Here is a 16,285-nt window from a genome sequence, read left to right on the forward strand (position 1 = left end):
TTACTTGTTGCCTTTACTAGTCTGTCATGAAGATGATGGCCCATGATGAAGATTCTAGTGGATGGTAGAGTTACTGTCGTTGTTGGATTGGGAGAGACACTTGTTGTTTGTTCATGGTTGAACCAAAGCTACTGAAGCTGGTCACGTTGCAAGGAGCTACTAGAACTTGTTGCGGGTTCTCGCAGAGGTAATGTTGTTGGTACTAGCTGTGGGTTTGCTGTGAGAAGAAGCTGTTGGTTGAAGATGGAAGGGTTGCTTAATGTTACCATGGAAAGAAAAAAAGAGGGAAGAAAAACGATGAGGATTGTAGGAGGGGGAAGGGTTTGTTTTCTGGGTTAATTTTTTTTTATAAAAAATATGGTCTAAGGGTGCTTTTATTTTAGATGGTGTTTGAGGAAGCTAAGAGAGAACTGATGAAGGTGTATTTTTGCTTCAATTTTTTCTATGAGAAAAAAAATCCTCCTTTCTTCATCTGTATCTCCCTTTTCTTATAATGGTCTTGGAAGATTATTATGTCCTTCTTTCAACCATTGATATGCCCCCATTACATCTCCTCATTTGATGTTGTTATAGTACAAGAACAACTGGTCTGAAACTGATTTGGGTGTGGATTTTTGGCTCCATATAGCAGCATGTTCAGTGCTGCAAAATGGTTGTTATATCGTTTGGGCGAGAGTACAAGTGATAAGGTGTAAATAAAGGTGTTTTTTGTCTTGTGTAAAGGAGAGAGAAGGGAGTTTTCATCTTTGCAAAAAGAGAAAATCAGTTGTCCATTCATTCTGTCTCATGAGACATTGAAGACAATTCACAATGCTTCCCAAAACGGCATCGTTTCCTTATATATATATATATATATATGGAAACGATGTCTTTTGGTGCTTAAGGTTTGAATTAGGTTTCTTCTTTCTCAATTTCAATCTTCAATCTTTTAATTTATTTAATTAAGTCCTTGATTGAATTTTAAAAATCAATTCAATTTTACCCTTGCACAGTTCCAAAAAATCCACTGAAGTCTTTGGTTTTGGATTTATACAAATTGATCTTCAATTGATCATTCAACCTTTGATTTTCTTCAATTTCAGCTCCTAAAGTCTCATGTCTCTTATAATTCAGCCCATGGTCTTGAAATTCTTCAATTTTTTCCTTGATTGACCCAAAACTTTATTTTTCTTGCAATCTTGTCCCTGTTTTCACCTAATTGACTTTGTAGAAATTAAATTTGATCCTCTAAAATTTTAATTTTCTCAATAAATCCCAAATTACACTTTCAATCTTAATCTTTCGCCAGTTAAGCCCTTAATAAAATTAATTTGACTAATTAAAAGTCTAATTAAGTCTTTGCACTTAATTAAATCTTTTAATTTGACCCAAATTAATTCTTAAACTTAATTAAACTTTTAATTGGAACTATGATTAAATCAAATTGATCTATCAAAAATCTAATTAAAGTCCTCAGACTTAATTTTTATGCAAATTCATATAATAGCCATTTAATTTGGCCTTGAATTTGTATCGTCTCTTAGGAAGCGTTTGGGAACGCGGTTCAACCTGCGTTCCCAAAAAATTTGAATTTTTTTTTTGCTAAAATTTAATATGGTTTGTACGTTTTGGATCGTTTTGATGTGCTGATGTCAAAAATGATTTTAAAAAAAATGAAAAAACATCATTGACATGCATTTTGGCACGAAAAGTTATTTGAAAAGCACCCACAACCACACTGCCAAACACGCTCTTAGTCTTGGATTTAATGGGTTTCAATTGGGCTCCTAATTATATCTAAAACCCTAGTTTAATTCCTCCATGTGCGTGAAATGCTTCCCAGCTTGCTCTTGCTGCTATGTTTTTTCACTTTCACTTTCATTATTATTATTTTTTTGCTCCTTGTTTTTTTTATTTTTTAATTTTTTTTAGAAAAACAGGGATCAAAGATTGGATAGCAATACCATGGATTTTGAGGCATAAAGGTGTCTTATTTGATTTGGTATGGATATTATGATAATATTTGTTTTTTAAAATATCTTTTACTTTGAAATACATCAAAATAATATTTCTTTTATTTTTAAGATTTATTTTAGAATTCAACACATCAAAACAATAAAAAACTCAAAAAAAATAATAATTAATTTTTTAACTAATACGTGGCCCAACCGTGTTGCCAAACAAGTTGAAATATATCACATGTGCTGTTCTGCATCTGCCCATCAGGCTCATACATGTGGTGCATCTTTAGTACCTGTGCCCTTCTGAGTTGCCCATTAGGCAGGCACTATTATTGCTGGGAGACTCTCGGATCAAAAAGTAGAGGATGCAATCGATCCGGGACCCCTTTTTTTTTTTTTTTTTTACTTTTCAACATGATTCTTGAAGGCAGCCAGCAATTTTTTGAGTGATGCCCAAATAGGGATTTTGAATTTTTGATGCTCCTACGATACACTTGCTAATATAGGTAATGGGTTCTTTTATTTGGTCTTGCTGTTAGATTTTCAATGTTAATGTGTGTGTGTGTATATATATATAAATCTCAAATTTATTATAAGAGAAAAATAATATTCTGCAAATAAAAGTGTTTTTTTGTTCTTTAGAAAAACCAAAGTGTTGTTGAAATGTTATTAATGTTAAATGTCCATAAATATACTCCAAGTTTATGAAGCTTTTAGGAAGATCAAGTCAATTATTGATTTATTGGAAGATCACTCAGGAAAAAAATACAATGAAGAAATTAGATTGATGATTTTCTTTATTGGGTGGATATTTCCTTCTTCAACTCCTTAAAACTTTAATGCAGATAAATTTAATTCATGTAACATAATAGTCACCGATGTTTTCTTGTTTGGGGTGTTTGGAAGTGTGGTAGTGATTATTTTTAAAAGTGATTTTTGCTCGGAAATGTATTAAAATAATATATTTTATTTATTTATTTAAAATTATTTTTAATATTAGCACATCACCAATTAAAAAATATAATTTTTTTTTTAAAGAGTTGTTGACCTTCCTAATTTTTGAGAGGTTAATATTGAGTTCAATTTTATTTAGGCAACGATATACTTCAACATTTTCTCATTTTAACAATTTAAACAAGACTATAAAGGTAATTACAAATGAGGTTCTCTCTCTTCATTAACGGGAAGAATTCTCTCTCCTTCCTCCTTTTGCAATTAAGAAGCATTGACAAGGGGAATTAGTATTGAAGTTCGAGAGGATTAATTAACAAAGTTATCAGGTTAGTAATTTAATACTCAATTACTGTTAATTAATCTATTTTTAGGCATTAATGGGTTTGATTATAGTGTTTTTTACTATTTAATTGTTCCTTCCTATAAGATTCCATGTCTTTTTGTGACTGCTGATACAGTTCACTTGATCCAATACTCTTACTACTAATAAGGTAATCCCTAGCTAAGTTGAATTAATGGAAGTGTTGCAACAAAATGGAAAATAAAAAGGTTAAGAAACATTTCCACTCTTGACAGCACTAAAAAATAATCCCAAAGTATATAGGAACGCATAAGTTACATAGAACTGGAAGAAAAACCTGTTTTTTTAGCCTGTTACAGACTTGTAGTCTGAAGAACTATATTCCTTTCATGCCAGGAAAAAGCCTAAGACATTAAATAAAAAGGGAAACAAAAAGATTATCTGCTTACAAATAATCCTCCGAAGCAATATCAACTGCAACATCATATCCAAAAGTCACGGAGTAATCATCCAACTCATCAGATGTAAACTTTGGCATCCTCCAGCTTCTTGCAACTTCAGAGTCATGGCCGCCGGTTAGAAGCTCTAACACCTACGAAGAAAGCAAAGAAAACAGGAGATGGGTTCAATCAGGTTAGTTGGTTGCCATCTCATATGGACTATAAGCGCATCACCTAGCACATAATAATGTATGTTCACCTCACTCATTGATGGACGCCATGGTGAGGATTGTCTCACACAATATGAAGCTGTTAGCACAACTCTATGCATTTGGTCTGGATCAAATTTTCCTTTCAATTCCGGATCTGCTAGTTCCATGATGTTTCCAGATTCCATCAGAGGCTTTGCCTACACATGCAAACCATTTAAATGAAATGAATTGGAATGACTTGGAGAGAACAAGAACTTCCAGTTCAGTTTTTGACAGACTTGAATTTACAAGTCAGAACTCCTAACTAGCCATTGAGGTTATCTCCTGGTAACATTATGTAGCTGGGACTCCCATTACAGTTGTTTAAATTGTTGAAATTTGAAGTAGTATAGGTATTGGTAATCGATCAAGGGCAGAATCCAATTATCACATACCCATAAAAGAAGGTTTTGCTTCGATGAGTCCACAGGCCTCCGGCCGGTTATGATCTCCAAAAGAAGAACTCCAAATGCGTAAACATCAGTTTTCTCATCCACAATTCCGTGCATGAAGTACTCCGGTGCTATGTATCCAAATGTACCCTCAATTGGAATCACAGCGTGGTGAGTCCACTTGTTAGGAAGCCATTTCGCAAGCCCAAAATCAGTTATCTACAGAAAAACGAAATGCCAGCTAATCATCCCTTTAACCCTTCATCAGCTTTTAAGATTAGAATAGTGGAAGAGTTTGCTTGCAAAGTTCATTCACCTGTGGCTCATAATCAGGTCCTAGAAGAACATTAGAGGCTTTTATGTCACGATGTATTATTCGGTGCTTGCAGCATTTGTGGAGATAATGCAGACCCCTAGCCACTCCAAGGGCAATCTTGTGTCTTACTGGCCACTGAAGTGACTCACCTGTTTTACCTGTTGATCATCCGTAAAACAATCTGTTAAATAAACAACAATCGTTTATTTCATCATCTTCAAATCATGAATGATTTCTGAACTAAGAAATAAAACTGTTCCATTTCTGTAGAATGTTAACATATCCTTTGCTATAACCAACATGTTCAAATCTTTATTGAGTAGCATTCCAGAGTCATTGAGAAGAATAAGTGAAGTAACTTCTTACTGTGCAATGCAGATGCCAAATTTCCATTCTGAGAGAAATTGAAAATCAGGTAGAGTCCATTTTCAATGCAGCAGCCAAGTAAGTTTGCAGTATTGGGATGGCTGACATGTCCAATAATTCCCAATTCCAGCAGGAACTCTTTCTCTTTAGTAACATCCTTGTTGTCCTTGGTTAGCATCTTTACCGCAATAGTTCTGCCATCAGAAAGATCACCTCTATATACTTCTGAATACCCTCCTCGACCTACTATATTGTCTGATGATACTCAAAGAAAGAAAAAAAAGAGAGGCATAAGACTTCTGAATTAATTTGATTTATTAGTCACTGAATCAGAAAGCTAGCACATACACCACATAAGCTTAGTGGTAGTTTACCTGGGTGGAAGTTGTTTGTGGCATTGGCAATTTCCTCATAGGTGAAGCATTTTAACAAAGACTGTTGCTTTTGTTTGTTGGAAACACTCCTATTTATTTTTCTCATTGGTGAAGCAAAAATTGAGGAGATAAGTTTACAGGTAGACGTCTGCTTCTTTGTCTTTGATTGGCCATTGAAATTGGTAGCCAGAGGAGGGGACTCTGTAGTGCTTGAGCCTCCGAAACTGAAGGTATCATCTTCTGTACTGTGAGATTCTGTTTCAATTTCATATAAAACAGTTCTTGGTGAAGAGTTCAGTCTCTTTGTTTCTGAGTTTATATGCTTTTCAACAGAGGAGGAAGTCCTGCCGCTACGAGTGTTACCATCATCGTTCTTGCTCAACCACTTTGAACTTGGTTGATGAGTCTCTGCCATAAGTGAATGACTGGATAGGTTAACACTTAACACTAGAGGAAGTTACATTCTATCTGCATGCATTTTCCTTTACAATGAAGCTAACCTCTTGTAGTTGCCGAATCCGGCCGTCTTTCACATTTCCCTAATGAAAGTACTGTGCAGGTTTCTGAGGCATGCTCGAAACAAAACCTTATAACTCGATGCCAAGTTCTAATATAGGCATACAAAAAAAGAGAACAGTTGTCATTTATAAGTTATAATATCAAAGCATAATAGGGATTCTCTAACCTAATCTGGTTTCCTTACCTATTTGATTGGTTTCTCAAGTGACGAAGAAGAAGATAATCAGCTGAAATGGATTTTGCTTCCTCGATTAGACCTCTAGCAATACTAGAACTAAATCCCACTTTGGCCTCCAAACCTATCTGAAAGATATAAAATTCACAATAATTTCTAATTTCAGTGATATTGCCGTAGTGAAAGATTGGAACATACATTATTCAGCAAGCGACAAACATTCAGAAGGTTATAATGTTGTTAAATACCTGCTTAGACTGGCAGGTCCTGGCAAACTCTCCAAGCACAGATATAACATGTGCCTTTGCTTGTCGAATCTGCGATTGTTTGTTCTTTGACTCCTCACCAACTGTATATAATCAAACATGCACAACATTACCATGTCTAGTGTTAGTAGATGCAATGTAGGTTACTAATCTATGTGATAAATGCAGCTCATTTGAACCAAACTTCACTCAAGGAAGTTCACATTGGGTATCCACTCCTACATAGTTTAGATTTGAATCAGCAGGTTTTGAGATGAGATAATGCAAAGATATACGTGCAGCAAGGTTATTATGCATGGAGAATTATTTATTTATTTTTTCATGGAAGTAGCACTGAAGATCCTGACCAAGAACATATATGGCAACAATGGTGTCATTTGGTTGAGCAAGAACTCTAATTGCCCATGAAAGAAGCTCGTTGCTATCGTCTAGGTCTGATGAGATGCCAATGAGTATTTTGGAAGGAGCTGGAGGGATCATGTTGTCTCCACCAGGTTGGCCGACCAGCTCGAAAGATCGATCTTGAAGTTGAGAAGGGAAAAGTATTCAGTTATTTGCTCTTGTACGTGATGGAAGCACAGAAACTTGGCTTAATAATATGTCGAAGGGAGCAGCAGTATGATTAAGGTTAGTAGAGGGAGGCGATGACACATTAGCTAGCTCTCATTGCGTTATTCTTGTTTAACAAGCATAATGTGCCTTTTACAGTGGCAAGAAGAGAAGTGATAAGTCTCTCCGAAGAAATCCTCGAGATAGAAGAATTAAGTGTTATGGTAGGGTGCTTTGGGGTATAAGCAAAGGTGATGGGAATGTATTTGATATGCCTTGACATCTAAGCCAAAACCTCAACATTGGCTAAGAAAAAGTCCCACGTTGTTGGATTTGGTAGGAGGCCTAGGTGGGGATATTTGCCACTCAAAAAGAGACCTTGCCTTTTTATCATGAATCAAAACGTTTAGAAGAAACTAACGGTTTCACTTTTCACATGGATGGATGACACAGAGATGCTTTGCACTCGATGGACATGGCATTATGATTTTGTCTTAATTTTACACATTGCTTGCATATTTGCAAGAAGATAGGTGCAAATCATTAGGCTTAATCTAGCAATCTCCCTGTCTAATGGTAACCAAATGACTATGTGCTTGGCGAAAGGAAGAACACACGCACACTGACTGACATTTGCAGTATTGTATTTCACACTTCACACCCACTTTGCTTAATCTGTTGCTTTATTGTGTTCATACTTCATACCGGTTAAGGAAAAAGAAGTATAGACTGAACTAGTTGATAAGTCCAAGATTATTGCTATTTCAGCCATATTGGATTGGTGGCACGTACTATGGTGCGGCCGTATCAAGATTTTCAACCCAAAGTAAAAAAGAATATGTTCGAGAGACAGTCATCTTTTTTAAAAAGTTAATTTTTTTAATTTATGATCAGGTTAAACCTTGATTAACTTCATAATATAATAAAAAAATTATCATATTAAAATAAAATTATGATGATTGATGAAGTGTGACTTGATTATAAATAAATTTTAAAAATTAAGAATTATAATGTAATTAATACAAGGAATTACAATTCTAGATAAAAAAAAAATCAAATAGGAACTTGATTGAATAAATTTCTAAAACTATCCTAAAATAATATATGTGATATTATTTAAGGGGTAAATTGATATTTTACCATTTATAGAGTTTTAGATTTGCATATAAATAGAATATTATGCCTCTTATTTTTTACACATTACATGATAGTACAACAAGATATTACAGTAACACCTAAACACAAAAGAAAAGAGTTTACACTCAAGTGTATAACAATTCATCTCTCCTAAAAGGGTTTAGGAGATTTTTCAGTTATGGCTCGTGTGGACGACTTGTAGTTTGTGACAACTAAAACCTTGAAGTAATTATTTAAAGCAAAAAAAAAAAAAAACATTAGATCTCCCGGTAATCTACGTATAAACCTTATACAACATTAGATCTATCTTACAAAATCATGAAACTCTAAAAAAAATCTAAACTTGTTATTTTCGTTGTGTATATGCGTTTCAAGAAACCCAATAGATAATATTACAACTCAAACTCGAGACTTCAACCATCTTGCAAAATCGAGATTCAAAATGCACCGTCTTACAAAATCAAGAATATATATTAGTGAATCATCTAGTAGGTGACCCAGTGGTAATTAAAAGCTTGGAACCAAGGGGTTTACCCCCCTGTGGTCTCAGGTTCGAGCCTTGTGGTTGCTAATATGATGGCCACTGGAGACTTACATGGTCGTTAACTTCAGGGTCTGTGGGATTAGTCGAGGTGTGTGCAAGCTGGCTCGCACACCTGCGTTAATAATAATAATAAAAAATATATATATTAGTGAGCTGCAACTTCATTGGTATATTCTATATATATGAGTAGATTATTCATGTTTAATGGTTTAATCTATTATAGGGTGGTCTTAATTTAAATCTATCCGATCTTATTATATTAATTAGAAAATTGAATAAAGCAACTGTCAAAAATCATCTTAATATAAACTTAAACTATGAGATAAAATTTTAAAAATAACTTCATATTACTTTCTAATAACAAAAGCATTCTCGATACACAACATAATATCGAAGGAATATTTCTATGATAATCAACATGTAACTCTTTCTAAAATGAAGTGCTGAGAATCAAGAAGCGCGAGTGCATTTTCCATTTATTACTCAAGCAGCATATATACATTTAGACCAACTGGGAGGACAGTGTGTAGGATGTACTAGGTTTGAGACCTGCACTTCACAGCGGGTACTGTGTTGCCCAAACATGAGAATGTATTTAGGAAGAGGAATGAATATGTAGCATTTTTAAGAAAAAAAGTTTTGCGTGCAGCTTAAGGGAAGGAATCCAAAAATAAGCAGTAAGATTTTGTAAAGGTAGTTGAAGTCATGCGGTTAGTTATTCCAAACCAACAGTCCGCACAAATAATTAATGATTAATCAGTGTCTTGTTTACCTGAGCTTAGAAAGCATTTCACAAAAAAATCAAATATCGCAGTAAAAAGTATACAAGGAGGTAGACAAAAAGCAAGATATATATATATATTAGTAGTACTGTATGATGTTTATATTTACAGCACGATACGTGTAGTATCGGATAGTAGGTGCAAGATTTTAGCTAATTACATAGCCAAGGGGGGTCAGTTTACTATACAAACCTAGAAAACATTTCTTAGACACAGTTTAGCTGTGATTTAGATACATGTAGCATTGGACAGTTGTTGTCAAAGCTTAGCTGATAACATAGCCAATTAATGGGGCTTCACATGTTTAGGTATGATTTATAGAGTCAAAAAGTTTGTGGCAAAAAAGGGCTTCACATGTTTCTGGTGGTGCTGTGTCCATATCAGAGTTCCTGTGAACAACATTGAAGACAGCAAGTTAGATTCTTGTGGCATCGCAGCTGAGAAAGTTGATTGAATTGACAGAAAACAACAATTTAATTTATAGAAAACAATTGTAAATTGTTTTGGGTTCGTACGTGTAGCAGAGGAGGATCAATATACTTATGAGGATCAGTCTAATATGAGATAAAATGAAATTGAAGGGCAATGAAAAGAGTGAATGGTACTGATCGTTTGATGTTAGGTGGGAAACTCTGAATGACCATGTGTAAAGATAATGTTTCCTATCTGTTTTCAACATTTTGATAGGGATGGTTGAATGCAAGTTGTAATTAGGGATTCTAATTCATTAATTACTTAGATTTTGTTTGTCATTGCAGTCCAACTGTGTTTTTTTTTAAAAATTAAATATATTTTCAAGTAAAAAAACTTTAAAAAACAACATTTACCACACTTCTAAACAGTTAATGAGTCAACTGTAAGATAAGTGTTTGTAGATGAAGACCTATACAAACAAAGATGTGGAGCTTTTTGCCTTCTTGGATGGTGGGGCTGATTCATCATTGTTTGCAGGAGAAGCTTTCTGCTGAAGAGATTCCAACGAACTTGGTGCGCTATCTTTTAGTGATGTCTGAGAATCTGGGATGCTGGAGAAGCATACATCTTATTTGTGTGTAAATCCAAGGTTGTGAGACAGTAGCCGACAACAGCATCTTACATGATTTGTGTTTTTTGAACTAAAAAACGAAAGTGTGTTATGTTAGGATTTCATTGTGTGTGTGTGTGTGTGTATTTCAATGGATGCTAAATCTATACAATTTTGATGGAAGTGTTAAAACAGGAAGACAATTGTAACCTAGTGTACGGTGTGGCAGTGAATTTTGTTGGGCAGTGAAGCTTCCATTTTGCAGCCATAGTTTGCGCCTCGTCTACCTAACATTGTGTTAAGACAATCTATAGATTGTTTTCCCTGCAGAGCTGGAGTTTCGATCATTTTGCGGCAGACTGGCTGAAAAAGGCTTTGTTATTGCTGATGACTGCAAAAGATGTAAGAGGAGCTTCTTGTTGGGTTACAGAGGTTGTCTCGGTCTTTAGATCATCTCCAAACACATTATTAACCACAATATAACATTTGTTAGTTTCTGATCTGGATTTTCCAAATCGCACTTGAAAATTTTGGTGCTGGTCAAGCCTTCGAAGCAGCAGCGACGGAGGCGGCACATGTTTTGGGTTCTTGTCTGAGTATAAAACATTTCGAATTTTAAAGTATATGTTAAATTTAATGTTAACTATCTGAATTCCATACATTGTTCCTAAAACTTCAAACTTATAGTTTCAGACTCGTAAAAACATAGTCGAAGCAACCAGATGGTCTCCAAAAAGCTTGGCCATTTGGTATTTTATATCTAAAAAATCAATTTTCAATTTTTTTTTCAAAACACTATAAAAATCTTTATAAACTCATTCAAGACCTCAAATAACTCAAAAACCAATAAATAAAAAAAAAACCAAAATTAACTCGAATTGAAAACATTTCTCAAGACCACAGGACCATATCTACCATCTAGAACAGGAGAAAGGACAATGAACACCTAGATGAAACTTCCATTTATCAAATAAAACTTATTAACACCAAAATTATTTTTTTTATGAACATAATCACTATCAATCAAGATTGTCTCTTCAACCTAAATCCAACTGCTCTTTCTTTTTTCTTTCAAACTAGAAATTAAAAAATAAAATAAATAAAATTTTAAAATAAAATTGAATTTTAAAAAACTAAAAGAACCAAATATTTAGAAATTAAAAAGTAGGACCAAACTAAAATTTTTGCATAAACTTTTAAATTGCCACCTATTTTCCATGCTTTGTCCACTTTGGTTCTTTTATCTTTCATTCTTGCCTATCTTGGCAAATAACAAGCAATTGACCATCACTTTAACCACAAAAAGATTCAATTGAGAAGAAAAAAAGAGCGATGACCAAAACAATCCACATTAAACTGTGAGAGGTCTCACAGTGGCATGGTATCCAATAAAAAACAGCACGCCATTCAAAAGGGAGGACCAAAAAACCAAAAAAGAAGCAAGCGCAACCACTGCAACCTGAACCTGTGAACCATAACAAGCAAGCAACGCAATTTACCGGGGTAAGCTTGTGAATACCCTACCGACACCCATCACATGGGGGCCATGTCATCAAGATTTCTAAAAAGTGGCTGAAAATTGACATGCCAGGGGTTTGCAAATTAGATACAAAAATGCATGCACGAAAAATATCTAAAGCAAGCATACATTGCCAAGTCAAGTGCAAAGACACATTCATTGCATGAACATTCTTTTCATTAATAACCTACTAATATTTGATACCCAAAGCTGTTCCACTGAACCTCCACTTAAAGAACCAGGAATGACCATTACTTTCCCCTGTTATGTCATAAAATAAAACCATTAGGAACATATGAGAAGGGGGGGGGGTATTGGGGGGGACATAGTGAGTTTTGGTTCAGCTTACGTGTTCATCATCAGAGTAATGTTGTCTCCTTTAAGAAGAATCCTTCCTGTAAAACATAAAACATGTATCTTAGAGCACGCATAAATAATAGAAGAGTTGAAAAAATAAGAATGTAATTACCTAAAGACTTTCTGCTCTTTTTCTTGATATTGACTTCTTCAGCATCTTCCAAAACCAAATTCATGTACTCATCAAACCCCTGCCAACCATAAAAACACCAGAATGACTCAGAAGCGAAGCAATATAAAAGCTGACCATGGATATGCTCCAGGCTTGTATGTGCAAGTCCCAGAGAACAAGTGTTTGGAAACCAAAAGGTAAGCATTTTCCATCTTCTATTGTTCAGCAAGAAATCCAAAAGACATCTGAAATGGGGAATTGGATGGGTGATGATTACTTTTAAAGGACTTGTTAATCCCTGAAGCACCTGAAAATCTGAAACCAGCTTAAGGCACAGATGTGTAGTCCCAAAATATGTGCTTCTATATCATTCTCAGAGGGAGTTGTGCAAGGCCACAAAGAACATTACTAATCATAACACATATACTATACAATTGATACTCAGAAAATTGAAAGTATGGACTCTTACACAGTTTCAAAGCAAACACCACTTGTTCATAAAACCACTCAACTACTTGCAAGAGCCTATTGATTTTTATCTGATTATGTCTAAGTATTATAAGTAGATGTGCTATAAACTACAATATTGGTTTGTGTGCCATGCCCAAACAATGTTTATATAATGCCTCTTAACCAAAGTCATTACTCACATATGATCAAGGAAGAAACATATGATAAAGTCATAAATGAATATGTTCACGCAAATAGAACAGAAACACCAAAAAAGAGTGAAAAACAAAATGCAGTTCCATTCAAATAAATGACCAATTAAATGAGCTTCTAATGTATTATAGACTCTATGTATGATCACTTTCCTCTGGATCTTGAAGCTAATCCTCCAAAAGGTTTCAAGCTTTTAAAGAATGAGTTTGCAAGGAGAATCAACTGATTTGTTCAGTTCTGAGTACCTAAGACCCCTACTTCTTGAAAAATTAGTTTGACAAGATTTTGCCAAAAAGAAGACAAGCACATAAGAGAAAACTAGATTTCAATGATTTAAGGTAGACTATAACAATACAAGGATATTTCGAAGCTGCAAACAGAAGAAAAATCTATTAAGAAAACTGAAAGATGGGGTCAGAGTGTTGACTCTGATCAGATTGTCGATCCTTTTATGCTCTCTCATTTTTGCTGATGAGGTTGATTCTTAAAAGTAAAATGATTTAAAAGAAAGTGGAGATCTTATTAGGAGGTTATACTAATAGTATGCTATCTGCAGTTTGTTGGCAACACAGTACCATTTCTACTAGGAAAGAGAGAAGTTTTTCCAGATGAGCTGCTAATATAGCAACATCTAGAAAAAACTTCCACAACATATATATATATAAACAGTGTTTGGTAGATGGCAATTCTTCCCAATCTTTTGACAGGTACACAATGCAGTAATGGTCAAAGAGTAATCTAGAAGTTCTTGATGGAAATCTATTGTATATTATCTGTTATCTATTGGGCTTCTTTGGCCAAGTTTCCAAGCACATGGCTGGGTGGGGAGATGTACTCAATCATCATTTTCTTCTTTATTACATATCCTTATCTAAATCTATGTGGTAGTGGCTAAGCAGACACAAGATGATTTGAGCAAGTTAGGCAGTCGCAAAAAGCAAAGATGAGAAGAGATTATTTGGTTCCTTGATAGCTGTTTTGTTATGCAACACCTAGTTTAGAAGAACATTTGTTTGAAGGAAATAAGGTCGTGGCCCATACATCTAGACCTAATGCATTGTGACACAATGTCATTGAGAGTATATATGAAATTCAACCAAATGATTATGCTACCAAATTTGGCTCTCCTATCACCATGCAAGACCCTAGAAATACTACAGATTTCTGCCCAATTCTTTTCTATAGTAAAATAAAGAGTGTTGGTCTCAAATCTGTTTCTTCATGGATGTGTGGGAAGGGTGTGGGAGATGGGGAAAAAATGTTTTCATTTGATATGCATATAGGTCATGGTATAATATATATGTATTGGGGAAATTCATAAAGTGGGTGTTGGAGAATAAAAGAATTTGGTTCAGTATATAAGTTGGGTAAAAGATGAGTATTAAGAGAAATATGCAACTGTGACAACTGACAACTGTTCGGTCTAGGAACCTTTTAGATGCCATCCCTAGTACAATTGTCCTACCAATGCTTTGCCTTGCCGTCATAGATTTTTTTCTAAGGCATAAACCAGTTAACTAGGCATATTAAAAAAGATAACCAATGAAGCATGGTGTTTGTTGACAATTAGTTCTTATTGGCAAAACCATAATTGGAATAAACCAGAAGTTGGGAGCTCCTTTGAATTCAAGTGTTTCACTTTCAAGTTAAAGGGAGGTATATATGCGTCACAACTGCCTCAACACCTTAATCAACATTAAATTAGGTGCATCAGTGATGAGTTAAGTTCAATTTGCCTTATAGATGCCTAGATCCCAACATGCCAAAAGAGGAGATTGAAGACAATATTATCCACGGAATCAAGGAGAGAAGGTGTAAGTATGAATAAAATATTTTATGATAGTAACGTATCAATTATGCAGATGCATAAATCCTATAAGATTGAGATTACCAGCATATCAAATAAAATAAGCACAACTGAGTTGAGAATGTAAATATTCTATTCATGTAACCTATAAAATTTTATCCACCCATTTCTACCACTAATCGTTAAAGCTATTCACATTAAATTCAAATAGAATTAGATGTACCAGAACACAAGCAGATACGCTCTTCTCTAAGCAGTTAACAACCAGAACGGCCTCATGAGGTGCCAGTAGCAACCTTACAATAAAAATACCAAGTGGAATGCACAAACAAACAAGCATATATACATTTTCCTACAGAACAGCGCGTCATCCATAAAACAAATCAACTTTATATTTGTTCAATTCAAAACTTACAATGATTCGGCCTTCAATCCTCAAGTCCTTCTGCTCAAAAAGCCAAATCTGAATGCGAGCTTTCTGCATCCACAAAATAGAAAAGAAAAAATAGATTTAAAACTCAACAACCCATTAACTAACAACAAAAAATAAGCAGACCTGGAAGAGAAAACCAGTAAACGAGGCAAACAGTGACTTACACTTTGAAGAAACCTGAAAATCAAGTTCTGAAGTAGCAGAAATTCACAAGGAAAAAGAAAAGGTAATATCAGTAAACAGAGAAACTATCAAAAACCCTAGAACAAAAATAATAAGTGACTAGACGTACAATGGGTTGGGTCATAATACGCTGCACTTTGGTGCTCGCCATGGCTGTGAAGCTCTCGAGGATTTTTGGGCACAGACTAGTGTAATTGTAGAGACGTTTAAACCCTAAACCACACGGCCTTTAGAGAGCGTTCACGAGAGAGGGGGGGACTGTTTGGTACGATTGGCTTGTTACAAAGAGCTGGACGACAAAACGATAGAGTTAGTTGATCACGTTAGTCCCTGTAGTTTAATAAGACTATATAACTGATCCCTATATTTTTAAATATGTTTGTGAGTTAATGATTTTGTCAATTTTATGTTTTTTTTTATTGGGGAAAAGGAAAAAAAATAAAAAAGATAAATAGATAAGAAAAATTAATTAAAAAAGATAAATTTGAATATAGTAATCGGTTGCTTACACACCAGCATTAAAGAAAGAATCAAAATATTATAGAGTTAAATATTATAATATAGTCTTTATAGTTTATAAAAATAGATTAAATCTATTGTTATGAAATATAAATGGTTGAATTTTGTACTCTTAATATGTTTGAATAATAGTCATATTCATTCTGACCTTCATAAATCGTCGTATGATTCATTTTGACCCAAATGCTATGAGAAACATTATGCTGCATTCTGAGGAAGAAGACAATGATATATATATATATATATATATATATATATATATATATATATATATATATATATATATATATATATATATGATTATGTTATGATCACAGGTATAATCCAACCGTTGTACAATCAGATTTTGTCCATTTCTCACC

The 16,285-nt window shown here is 34.3% G+C and overlaps 2 protein-coding genes, 1 long non-coding RNA gene and 1 other non-coding gene across 4 annotated transcripts; 1 reads left to right on the forward strand and 3 right to left on the reverse strand.

The window, feature by feature from the left end:
* The first annotated feature begins 2,265 nt into the window (after positions 1-2,265).
* Positions 2,266-5,810, forward strand: LOC112324982 (uncharacterized). Its single transcript, XR_002978985.2, has 3 exons — positions 2,266-2,446; positions 3,592-5,564; positions 5,668-5,810. It is a non-coding gene; the product is annotated as an uncharacterized LOC112324982 (long non-coding RNA).
* LOC7461604 (probable receptor-like serine/threonine-protein kinase At5g57670) lies at positions 3,437-6,783 on the reverse strand. Its single transcript, XM_002325042.4, has 10 exons — positions 6,642-6,783; positions 6,277-6,377; positions 6,038-6,156; positions 5,835-5,941; positions 5,335-5,742; positions 4,961-5,215; positions 4,595-4,752; positions 4,282-4,497; positions 3,895-4,044; positions 3,437-3,787 (listed from the first exon to the last, which is right to left on the reverse strand). The coding sequence occupies exons 1-10, from the start codon at positions 6,772-6,774 to the stop codon at positions 3,641-3,643; spliced, it is 1,794 nt and encodes a 597-aa protein (XP_002325078.2). The 5' UTR covers positions 6,775-6,783; the 3' UTR covers positions 3,437-3,640.
* A 5,105-nt stretch (positions 6,784-11,888) lies between these two features.
* On the reverse strand, positions 11,889-15,687 carry LOC18107772 (uncharacterized). Its single transcript, XM_006372038.3, has 6 exons — positions 15,514-15,687; positions 15,386-15,412; positions 15,204-15,266; positions 12,319-12,397; positions 12,199-12,244; positions 11,889-12,110 (listed from the first exon to the last, which is right to left on the reverse strand). Exons 1-6 carry the CDS (start codon positions 15,553-15,555, stop codon positions 12,101-12,103), a joined length of 267 nt encoding a protein of 88 aa, XP_006372100.2. The 5' UTR covers positions 15,556-15,687; the 3' UTR covers positions 11,889-12,100.
* On the reverse strand, positions 12,520-12,625 carry LOC112325125 (small nucleolar RNA snoR99). Its single transcript, XR_002979185.1, has one exon. It is a non-coding gene; the product is annotated as a small nucleolar RNA snoR99 (small nucleolar RNA).
* Positions 15,688-16,285: the final 598 nt, after the last annotated feature.

The sequence above is a fragment of the Populus trichocarpa genome, chromosome 18 (genome assembly GCF_000002775.5).
Source record: "Populus trichocarpa isolate Nisqually-1 chromosome 18, P.trichocarpa_v4.1, whole genome shotgun sequence".
In the NCBI taxonomy this organism is placed as follows: domain Eukaryota; kingdom Viridiplantae; phylum Streptophyta; class Magnoliopsida; order Malpighiales; family Salicaceae; genus Populus; species Populus trichocarpa.

What these genes read in the sequence shown, in the direction of transcription:
- LOC7461604 (XM_002325042.4), bottom strand. Translation starts at nt 6,774, where the DNA reads ATGATCCCTCCAGCTCCTTCCAAAATACTCATTGGCATCTCATCAGAC. An exon ending in TTGAGAAACCAATCAAATAG is followed by an intron (nt 5,942 to 6,037) that starts GTAAGGAAACCA and finishes TGCCTATATTAG; the next exon opens with AACTTGGCATCGAGTTATAA. An exon ending in AGCAAAACCTTCTTTTATGG is followed by an intron (nt 4,045 to 4,281) that starts GTATGTGATAAT and finishes TTGCATGTGTAG; the next exon opens with GCAAAGCCTCTGATGGAATC.
- LOC18107772 (XM_006372038.3), bottom strand. Translation starts at nt 15,555, where the DNA reads ATGGCGAGCACCAAAGTGCAGCGTATTATGACCCAACCCATT. An exon ending in TTTTCAGGTTTCTTCAAAGT is followed by an intron (nt 15,267 to 15,385) that starts GTAAGTCACTGT and finishes TTGTGGATGCAG; the next exon opens with AAAGCTCGCATTCAGATTTG. An exon ending in GGATTGAAGGCCGAATCATT is followed by an intron (nt 12,398 to 15,203) that starts GTAAGTTTTGAA and finishes TATGGTTGGCAG; the next exon opens with GGGTTTGATGAGTACATGAA.